At 33.2% G+C, this 11,462-nt stretch overlaps 1 protein-coding gene across 1 annotated transcript in view; it reads right to left on the bottom strand.

The window, feature by feature from the left end:
• Positions 1–11,462, bottom strand: part of LOC148945489 (E3 ubiquitin-protein ligase NRDP1-like) — a 60,174-nt gene that overhangs the window by 7,644 nt on the left and 41,068 nt on the right. The window contains exon 2 of the mRNA XM_089099649.1: positions 1,495–1,637. Coding sequence (XP_088955775.1) covers positions 1,495–1,637 — 143 coding nt within the window. The remainder of the gene's footprint in view (positions 1–1,494; positions 1,638–11,462) is intronic.

Raw genomic sequence — 11,462 nt, 5'->3', positions numbered from 1 at the left:
AAAAATCGTTCCCAAAATTATGGGAAGCGGCCTATGTGCGGGTCATTCCGAAAGTAAAGGCACCCCAGTCCTGCGATCAGCTGAAACCTATATCCATAACTCCCAACTTGGCTAAAGTGGCCGAAGGTTTTATCCACCGGGCCGTATTACAGTAGATTGCACCCTCAATAGACACTTACCAATGTATAGACACTTACCAATGTGGCTGTATACGAGGCAGTAACACGGCAATATACCTAGTGCGGATGTACCATTTCATAGTTGAGTGGCTGGACAGCCGGAACAGTGTTGTCGATTTACTTTTGGCAGACTACAGGAAAGCATTCTACCTTATAGAGCACCTCATTGCATTACAAATCTAAAAGAGATGGGAGCTGGAAAAAACTTGATGCTATTAGTGAGAGCTACGAGGGCGACGGCAATCGGTATATCCGTTATTTGCCGATGATATCCGCTCTGAGTGGACCGAACGTACTTGTGGCTGTCACCAAGAAACGAAACTAGCTGCCCTTTTATTCCTTGCAGTCATCAATAAAATCCTTGCAGAATTTGAGGAGCGTTTCAAGTTTGTTGACAACTTGTCTTCACTTCTCAAATACATAGTAGAAAATGCAGTAGCAAAACAGCAGTTTGAACCAACACTTTTTTTGGACTTTGTTAACCAGCGTAAATCCAAAGCCTACAACTGAAAGAACCGAAATCGAAAGTTCTACGGTTCAACCCGCTCAAACGAGATGTTACAATACCAGATGTTCGCTTTCCAACTGTTTCGTCCGCGACAATACTGGGCGTGACTTTTACAAGCGATTGCTCATTTAAACTGCACGTAGACAATATCGTACGCAAAGGACACTACTCAATCCAAAGTTTAAGGAATATGCGAAGGCTGGGTTTCTCAGATCGTCAGCTCTTATTGGCTAAAAAAAATACATCAGGCCAATCCTTGAATATTGTTGTCCTGTCTGGGGTCCCCAAGCACAAAACACTGCCTACATGTCAGAGGAACAAAAAGACGTTCAAAAACATGCTACTAAAATAATTCTTGGACCCAGGTATGAGAGTTACAAGCATGCCCTTGTGGTTATGAGCTTGTCCCATTCTATTGATTTATTGAATATAATTAGTATTAGAATAAAATTAAGCAGTCAAAATTTTCTATAATATTTCTTATGGTTGAATACAGTGTATCTGCACAAAACTTCCTAAAGCACATTTTAGAAACAGTGTATATACAGGAAAAGCCTATTTTCACAGGAATCCGGTCAAACTTTTGCAAAACAAGTTGATCTACACAAATCAGCATGAAAAACTTATCTGGAAGAACCATTCCTTAACACTTTTTAAAGCAAGGTCGGAAGCATGAAAAAATAAACTTTATATAAACTTTAATAAACAAAATAAAGGTAAAAAAAAACTTCACAAAACCCATCCTGTCTGAGGTCTTTTAAAAATCATTTGGTACATTATTTTCAATATATTGAAATAAATAAATACCTAGAAAGAAAATTCCTCAGGATCCTTGGAGCCGGCTTCAGAGCAGTAATAGTTAAATTGGTTCTGTCTATAGGACAAGTCTGGTTTGATGTTTGCCACTCAGTAATGCAGGTATTACAAAACGCATGTTCACATGTTGGAGCCTTGAACATAAAAATATTAATCATACAGAGACCTGTGAAGAAACATTAAGAATTGAAGTAAAGTTAATGAAATCTCTCAGTAACAAAATAAAGCTATATTCAAGTACACACTGAAACACAGTGAGGTACATTTGCCTGGTGAAACCCCAATTTGTTTTTATAACCAACAAAGTAAAAAAAAGCAGACATTGATTATTAAGTTTTTGATGGGATGTTGCAGTGAAGGGATCAGTGTGACCTGTTTCATTTGTAGGAAGCTAAGAGTTTCACTTCCAGTGATTGCAAATTTCTTATAGAAAGTTTCAATACTTGCCAAGAAAGTAGTAATTATCCAAAAAATACAACCCGCATTCAAGCAAAAGGCTGGTCTAAAAAACTTGTCATTTTTTATCTCCCATAGTAGACAAGCTTCAACCCCTAAGGGTTGATCCTTGTGCGCTTAATTTTTGGCTGGTAAACTGTAAGATTTCTATGAAGAATATTCAACTTAGGGATCAGTCAATGCAAAAGATTTTCCTGATTCTGGATATTTTTCTGAAAATCATGGGGGAGCAAAAGGTCAATTTGTCCTCTCCCAATTCAAACTCCTGTCTATTCTTTTGTTATAAAAAGGCATTTGATTCAATCTACAAAAACTATTTAGTGGAAACTGAAATGTAAGCACTTCAGAAGACAGAGAAGATTTCCTTGACCTGTTTGATATGCCATATTCCAAACAACATGCTGTATGAAAGATATATTGTTCCATCCTACTTCCAAAGAGAAAGGATGAGACCAGAACATTTTTTTCTGAATTAAGGATGACTAACTGCTAAAACTCTTAATTTTTGGCCATTCATCTAGGCTCAGAAAAAAAGTAGGTCATTTAGAAAATAACATGGGGAAAGGTAATAAGGAAGGATTTAAAGAACACTGGGAGTTTTTGGTATGGGTAGATGGAGCGTTTGAATAGATTGGGATAGAGGACGAGCCTGCAAAGCTGTGTTGGCCTAGGGAAGTCTGATGTTACAATGATTCATTAGAAGTACAATAATGTTTTAGCATGGCATTATAATTTAAGTGTTCTCAAGTATTTTCAAAAATCATAATTTAAGCAAATTCTTGTCCTTTGATCCAATTAATAATCTATTCTTCTCATTTACTAAATTAAGTTACATAGCCTTATTTCCATATGTAACCTTTGACATTGCTGCTTGTACTATTAAGATATTAGAATTTAATCAGCATGGTGAGCTTGTTTGAGGATCCTTTATATGTAAGAACTAAGAAGGCTCAATATGCAAAGTTATTGGCCTGGGTTGGAGAAAGGAACAGAAACTTATTTCAGCCAAAATTTCCTGTTCAGCAAGGAGTAAAATTCCCCAATAGTGGCATTTAAAGACAAGTGCTGACAGCTTCAAGCATTCCAGTCTCCAGTTATTACTCCTTTTATTACACTAGTATACTTCTCAAAAGAAGGCAGTAGGTCCTTTTCCAAAATCCAAAACAGACCTAACAATTAGCCTTAGAAAGGACTTTGGATGAGCAATGCAATTTATGGTCCATTTGAGGAGACTAAAACTTGAATTTACTCTTGACAGTGAATTGAGATTAGACATGGTGTACTGTTGATGAGGATTGTTGCTAAGAAAGTGAAGGACACAGCACTTCAATATCAATACCCTTTCAAAATATAATATTCTTGTCTCTGCCAAAGAACCCCCTCCCTGATGGCGGGGGATATTTTTAGAGAAGCAAATACTATTTTTGAGACAGCTTCAATTGGGGAATGGAATGGAACTCTTTTGTCTATTACCTTAATTTGCACTTTGGAGCAAAATAAGGTCAAATTTTGGATATATTAGTGCTTTCTTCAGGACATTTTTGAAAAAAGGTGGGAATTAGCCCCCAAAAGACAAGCAATCTTAATGAAAATCCCATCACTAGATCCAGCATTTCACAGGACTCTACTATAGAGGTTTCCAACACCTATTTGCAAAAAAGCAGATTTTTTTTTTAAAAGAAGAAAGATCACAGATGTAGATTTACTTGTTGTTTTTACTTTTCTTTGGGTACAAAGCCAATGGACCTAGATGATTGAGAAACAGTTTATTTGAATGATAACAAAGTTTCAGTGCCTTTTTTATCTGACCAAAAAGATTAGAGGGCAACCACTACAACACTTTTTCCCCAAAGGTGTCCAATCTGAATTTTGACACAATTTTGATTCTGCATAGTTAAAAAGTCCAATAGCTGTATCTTTAGGGATAGTGAACACTCCCTGAAGAAAAGGCTGTAAGTTATACAATTTCCCTATTGTTAACTTATAGTATTTGTTATTGGGAAATTGAAGAATGATCTTTGTGGATCAATGTAACTATAGATTTTTCAGTTTCAGTAATTATAGGCCAAGGTTCACTCTTTATTAGGTTTAAAAATCACTCAACAGGCAATTAAGATATTCTAAAATAAAACAAACATGTTTACTAATTACTATACTTTTTGGATTAGCTATGAAAAAATCTACTAAAAATATACTTTTAGAAATAAGAATAAACTACAAGCTCAAAGAGAGAGAGAGAAAAAAACAAACAAAGATATTATTCAAAAATATATCAATGGGGAGGGTAGAATTTCATGTGCTGCTTTATACAAATTATGAGAGATAATAGGTGGTTTTGATTTGTGTTTCTTATGCAAAACTTTTTTTTAAGTTTTCCAAATTAAAAGTAATCATCTTAAAATCATCTGATTCAAATCTAGAAAAAAGACAAACTTTGCAAATGTAAAAAAAGGTCTAAAACTTTTTCAGGTTAGACCTTTGCTAGGTTAAGAAAAATACATAGACTAAAGTAAAAAGAATTAACTACAAACTCAAACATAAGTTGAAATTGAACGGGTCATTTTAAAACACAAATAATTACTCAAACTTAAAAAAGGGAAAAAAAGGAGAAAAAAAAATTGTGGCAGAGCCATAGCATAGTCAACAGTTTCCAGCTGGTTTTCCATTTAGATATAAGAAAAAAGCAACTGTGTCAATAAATAGGTGTGTTTAGACCAGAAAACCACCACTGTGCACTGTCAGATTAAAGAAAAGATGATTTTTAATGTTAAAAATAAAACATTTTAAAAATAAATTAGGCTATCTCTCATAACTAAACAAAATTTCATCTAGTTAGTTATAAAATTGCATACCTTTCAGAAAATTCAAAATCCATGAAAAATTTTTTGATTGGAAAAAGTTATGTGGGGTGTTGCAACTATTTCTGGATAAAACTAAACAAATAGCACTACCATACTTTAAGCATTGTGAAGGAAAGGAAAGGGAAATCAGTGAGGTTGAAGTTGTTTTCTCAATTTCTTTAGGGGGTGTTTCTTTTGAAAAAAATTGAGCAGTTCACAAAAATGACCAACAAATATAGTGAATATAACACTTAATGCCTTTATTGAAGCTCCTTCTGAATATATTATAATGGCAAGCAGATGACCTGCTTTCCATTTAGCCCAAGACAATTGGCCAAAAGGAATATTCTTCAGCAATCTGTCACCCTTCATCTGCAGTAAGTTCCCTAACATTCTCAACCTTTCTCTCATCTTCATCTGTTTTAGGAGCAATAATGCTTCAGAACCTTACTTGACCAATATCATCACTGTAACTTCAAATATTATAATCTTTGTTTGCAAACTTATGTTCCTATTCTTCCAAACTTTTTTCAACTGTGAAAAAACACCCTGAGCCTTGGCTACTTAATATCTTCACTGCTCCCACCATCTTCACTAATAATACTACCAGAGTAAGTGAGCTCTCCACCTGATTAATCTTTTGGTTACCTAATATTGACTTGTCACCTGGATTTCTCAAATAAAGAAGAAATCTTCAAAGGATTTCTATTTCTCAAAGGAAAAATCCATATCAATGGATTTCTTCTAAATTTTGGAAATGTATTTTGAAGATCTTTGAAACATAACAAATAAATTGGGATTAAGCAAAGTTGTGAAGCTGGAAATACTTTTACTGTACTTTATTTAAGTAGAATATCTATTTATCAAGGTTTCACTTTTATAACAATTTTTTTTTTAAGCTCAACTAAGGTCAGAGTCCTCTAGAGGGAGGAGTGGAAGTAGGTTCAAAATACATACCCCAAGGACATAATTTAGTTTTCAGATCCATCCTTGAAAGTCTCATCTTCTTAACCTAACGCCTTTCCAAAATAGCAAAAAGTAGCTTATCTAGAATTTTAACCTCAATTCAATTTACACGGAATCCAGTTTAAACAAGAGTGATGCTAACAAAGGTATACAACCCATATCTAAAATAAGAGAAAAGGGTATCATTTTTGAGGGTCCATATGGGGCATAAAATTGAATCTGTGACAAAAACAATTGGATATAGCATAAATACACAGTAAAATTCTAGTTTAGCTACTTTTTGCTATTTTGGAAAGGGGTTAGGTTAAGAAAATGAAACTTTCAGCAATGATTCCAAGGTCTAAAAAATGCTCTGGGAAGGTATTGTCAAGCTTCTATGTTAACCCTCTTCTGATTTCTAAGTCTTACAAATTTGCCTACTGGACAGGTCTATACTGATTGCAATTTTAACAAAGCAGCATTTTACCTTAATTTTTATTTATCAGGTTCTTTTTCTCTTGCTTTAGTTCAGAAAATGCAATTCCTGTTATTTGAGTAGAATTTTAAGCTATATCAATGTTTTTTTCCCCTCTAAATTTAGGAAATGTATTTGCAGATCTTTAAATTTTTTTAATATTGGGATTGAGCAGAATTTTGAAACTAAAAACAGTTTTGTTGTACTTTATTTAAGCAGAAGATTTATTTTGCAAAGTTTCACTTTGGTAAGCTAGTAGTTGGCTATATAATTTAGCTAGGATGAAAGTGAAAATGTCATTTGATGCCTTTTTTTATGCTCTTCCATAATTCAGTAATTGCTTCTGGGGCTAATTGCATCTTGAGCCCTTAAAAGGACCCCAAAGGTAGGGTAAAAGACAAGTATCCGATTGAGCAAAATTATATAAAACTAAAACCCTCACATCTTGTTACCAAAGAGGAATTGAGAAGAATTGTACATAGCCTATCAATGAATAGCTAAGAATCTAAGCTATGCATCAATATAGTTATTACTAAAATTTTTCTAGATTAAACGCTTGAAATTATTAGTTTATTGACTTTTCTCCAAGAACCTCTTTCCGGAAATACCAATTATCCTATTTTAATGTATATATCCTTTCAGTGTTTCAGGTTTTTTTTTACATACTAACAGAAAGCTGATTGTCTGCTGATTCTAAAAATATAACATTTATTTCTTTATATTGGTTCTATAAATCACAAATATTAAATATAATGTTTCCTTTTCAATTGCTTGTCAAAGCTGAGACCACAATTCAAATTAATGATGACAAATTACTCCCACTGGAATGAACCAAGAGGGTGGTTGTATATGTCCACCCCCTGAGCGGGTGACTGGCTGAGACCGCCCTAAAGACAAATAAGAATTGTTCTTCATGTGTTCTGTAACTGTAATTAGTACAGGACATGTTTCTCAAGATGATAGTTGAACTGAACCTATTAGCAATAATTAAGAGAATGGCAGAACAATGTATTTATCAATACTCAAGGGGAGTAGGGCAATCTTTTTGTTTTCCAATAATTTTTAAAAATGCATTCTTTAATAAAAAAATTTTATAAGAGGATGAAAAAAAAAATAGCATAACCACAGGCAGCCCTTTAGGGGAAGAATAGGGGTACCCCATCCAGAAATCAAAAAAACTTTTTAGAATATTTTAATTGAAAATACAAATTATCCCACTGAAAATAAAAACAACAACAAATTAGCTTTCCAACAGATATATAAAAAATGACCCCCCACTTCTTTTTTTTATATTTTAGTAAAGTGGAAAATGAGCCATATAGTACCATAAAGGTAAAAGTTAGTGTTGGGTGATATTTTGATTAACGATACATCGATAGTTTTACATTTGATTTCGATATTTCTGATAAGTTTTTGCTCAGATTAACTTTAGGGTTTGACAAAATTCAATTACGAAATTTGCAATTAAGGAGTATTTTGCAACTTTTTTTTCCAAATTTTAAACAAAATAAAAAGACTTTCATTACGAGAATGAACATTAGCCTACATAAATCCTGATTTGGAATTACTCGGGCTCAGGATAAAGAAAAATAAGCTACTGTCTATTTTTTACTATTCAAATCAGCAATATGTCAATATTTTCTCCTGAGAATTGGTTCAGCCTTTCAGTGATAAAACTTTAAAAAAAACATAAACTTCACCATATATAAGGGGAAAACCCCTCCTCAATACCTCGCTCTTCACGTCAAAGTTTTTTTTTGTATTTTGAAAAATCTCCTGACTAATTAAAGGGCTCTTTTGTTTCAGGAGTTGTTTTCAAATAATTGGTACAAAAAGTTAAAATTATCGTAAGAGTGAGGTATTGAGGAGGGGATCCACCCTCGTATACGGGATAATTTCTGTTTGTTTTAATGCTGCTCATTACTTTGCGTTGAAAAAATTTGTTTTTTTATTTATTTTCTGATGGTTTTTCAAATAACGCCAGAAAATACACCTTTTCTCTCCATGGACAATCTCTCCCCCCCCCCCCCAAGAGAATTCCTCATTGGAAAGTTTCTCCCGCGTAAGATCCTTCTTGCCCCAGGCAATTCTATCCCTGCTAAAAAAATTCTCCATAAAAAAACTTGCAGACAATTCCAACAGGAAAATTATTTTTAGCCTATTTTCGTTTGAAAAAAAAAACTTGTTTTTCTTTTAATTTCTAATCGTTTTCAAATCATACCGGAAATCTTCCTTCTGTGGAAAGTTTTTGTCTCAACGGAAGGTTTCTCCCACGTGAAGTTCTCCCATGGGAAATCTCTCCAGTGGAAAATCAACCCACCCCAACACGGTAATATCTACCTGACAACTTCCACCCCTTTGAAAATTTTACCTTGGCTATTTCCCCGGAATATCTTCAAATGTTGAATTGGCAAAATAAAGTGGGTAAAATAAAATGAATTTCGTATCAGAATTCCGATAAATTCCCCCAAATATAGTTTCCCTTTGAAAGTTCATCCCTGTAAACTTCCCTCCCCACGATAAATTCTCCTGTTGGGAACACCCCCCCCCCTGCAGAAAATTTTCCTTACAGAAAAATCATCCTCCCCAAAGAATGTCTACTTTCCAATAATAAATACTATATGTAAACACAGGACAAATTTCAAAACTTACTACACTTTTCCGAGGGACTTGCAGGGTCGTTTCATCCCCAGAGGCATGAATGATCGACCTTTCAACTATACTGATCAAAATGGCTCTCTCAAATTTTTGATCAGATGAGTTTGGGAAAAAGTAACGTAGGAGTTTTTTAAGTACTTTTAAAAAAGCGTCTTATTGTTCTAATTAATTAAAAAAAAACTTTTCCACAAACTTAAGTTTTTCAAAGAAAAGTAAAGAACTCCATTAAACAAAAAATGAGCAAAAATAAAATAAAATAATCTACCAAGCGTGAAACTACCACAAATCTGCATCGATAAATAAATGAAACCCAAAACGAACAGAAATTACAATAAATAACCGAGTCAAACTAAAAACGAGCAGAAATTAACATAAGTTGGGCTCAAAATCCCGATGCCTTCTCAAGGCCAGAACAAAATTCACACTTTACTGAAAAAAATATAAATATTTTTGCTCTTATAACTTTAATAAAAGTAGTAACCTATCTAGTACTTTCACCAGTGATTTCAGGGGTGTTATACTCCATATGCACCATATACACTACAGTTTCACGTACACAAGCCTGAGGCATGGATATGCGTGTGTACTTTAAACGAATTGGGGTTACCAGGGTCATTAGCAAAGAGGTATCATTTCTATAGTAATTTGAAAAATCATATGGAATTTGCTTGATGGTATATACTTTGCGTACGTGCCCGTACCAAACAGGTTTTTCTGGTAGTCCTATTCTACAGGTCATTACACCTTTTGCCAAGAAGAACGAGTATAGCTTGATTGGTGATTATTATTTTAATAAAATTAATATTTTTCTTTAAAATTAATATTAGTAAGATACTTTAATTCAAATATAATATTTTATTTGCAAGGATATTAGTGAAAAAAAAAAAATTATTGGTACATTTACACTATTGAAGATTAATTATGTAACCGACAGCAGCAGCAGCAGCGATATACGAGTACCTAATGTAGCTGTGGAAATAACCGCTGGGTGTAGACTATGTCTTGAATGGGACATTATGTACGCGAGATATGTGATATCATTAAGCAAATTTAAGCAGGAGGAACAACTGTGTTTTGCTGGAAAAGTAAATATTCTCCATATAAATAAACTTCGGTCAGCATTAGATGTCCTATCGAAATATATTGATGAGAACAAAATGCACCAGTGAATATTATTATTGTAATTTTTTTCAATAAAAATGTTTATAAATCAATGGTATTTTTTTTTCTTTCTATAGTAGACATGCGTATATTTAATAGATTATAAAAAATAAATTATGATTAGTCGGAAGTTGGTTTTGAGATATTTAGGAATAAAAAAAAAAAAAAATGGATAGATTCGAGAAAGAGCTAAAAATGAGGAATCTAGTTCCTATGGACAAACGTTTGATTCTATATGATGATTTTCTAGAGTTGTCTATTCAAAGGAAGATATTTTCTCGGGGAATGCTTTTCGATATAATGAAAACTGATTCCACATCATTAGACTATTGTATGAAGCTTCTATATTGTTGTAAAAATTCATTTAAACAATTTATTGATTGATTTATAACGAAACGGAACAATTACTTTATCGATATAATTTTAAACTCTAGTTTTTAGAAATATATGACCTTTTTTCATAGTAATTTTGGTGCTCTAGTATTACTGACTCCTCTCTCTCTCTCAGACATTTTTTTTTTGTTGCTAGATATGTTTAATTGTTATAGCGAGAGTGACAAAACTCTAAAAAATTTTTAATAAATATTATTTATGTATTTATACACAAGGCAGTTAGTCATCATGTGAGAATTACACAATGACTGTGGAGTATGATGAAAAGTGTAGATTATGCAACCCGTGTAAATTGCACAGAGGATATGTTATACAAATTAAAGGATGCAAGTTCTGTCTTGAAGAGGTATGCGAATCTCATCCTAGAGGCCACCTATGCTCCAATTGTCATTATGATAAATGTAAGCAGCGGGAAAATACATATCCCGGTATGATTGGAAAGAATCCTAACCGGGATTTTAGTTTATTTCTACGAGATTGGTATCGTCGTGGTTTTAGATTGTTCTGGGAGGAGGAACCGGGTCAACGATTAAACTGTTGGAACAACAAAAGAATATGGTTTCTACGTCATCGTTGTGAAGACAATGGGTGTTATGTTTATAAGCCCACTGATTTTTATTTGGCTGTGAAAGAATATGATTCGACACTTGAGGACACTGTTTGTGATATTACTTCAAATACGCAAATTGAAACATGTGAATTCTATAGAATGAATGAGAATAGTATCATTGACTATACAAAGAGATATGACAAGAGTGAAGTCACACTCTACTGTAGAAAATGTGACCTTGACATTGCACTACATCAGAATCAGTATACTGTGAATTCAGATAATCTACCTGCACTAGTTGTTGTCGACAAATACCTAGTAGTGGATGAAACCTAAAGAGTAGAAAAGTCGTTTTTTTATCATGTATATATTTTTTTTTTATTAATAAAAAATTTAACAAACATATTTAGAACATTTTATTATTAGGGCACAAAAATAAATATTAAATAAACTTGTAAGTATATTCTCCACTAGAAAGTCG

This window comes from Artemia sp. Qi Xiang Cuo, chromosome 13 (assembly GCF_049724085.1).
Source record: "Artemia sp. Qi Xiang Cuo chromosome 13, ASM4972408v1, whole genome shotgun sequence".
NCBI lineage: Eukaryota > Metazoa > Arthropoda > Branchiopoda > Anostraca > Artemiidae > Artemia > Artemia sp. Qi Xiang Cuo.
The sequence above is the reverse complement of the archived record's forward strand: the minus strand, read 5'-3'. Positions and strand labels throughout refer to the sequence as shown.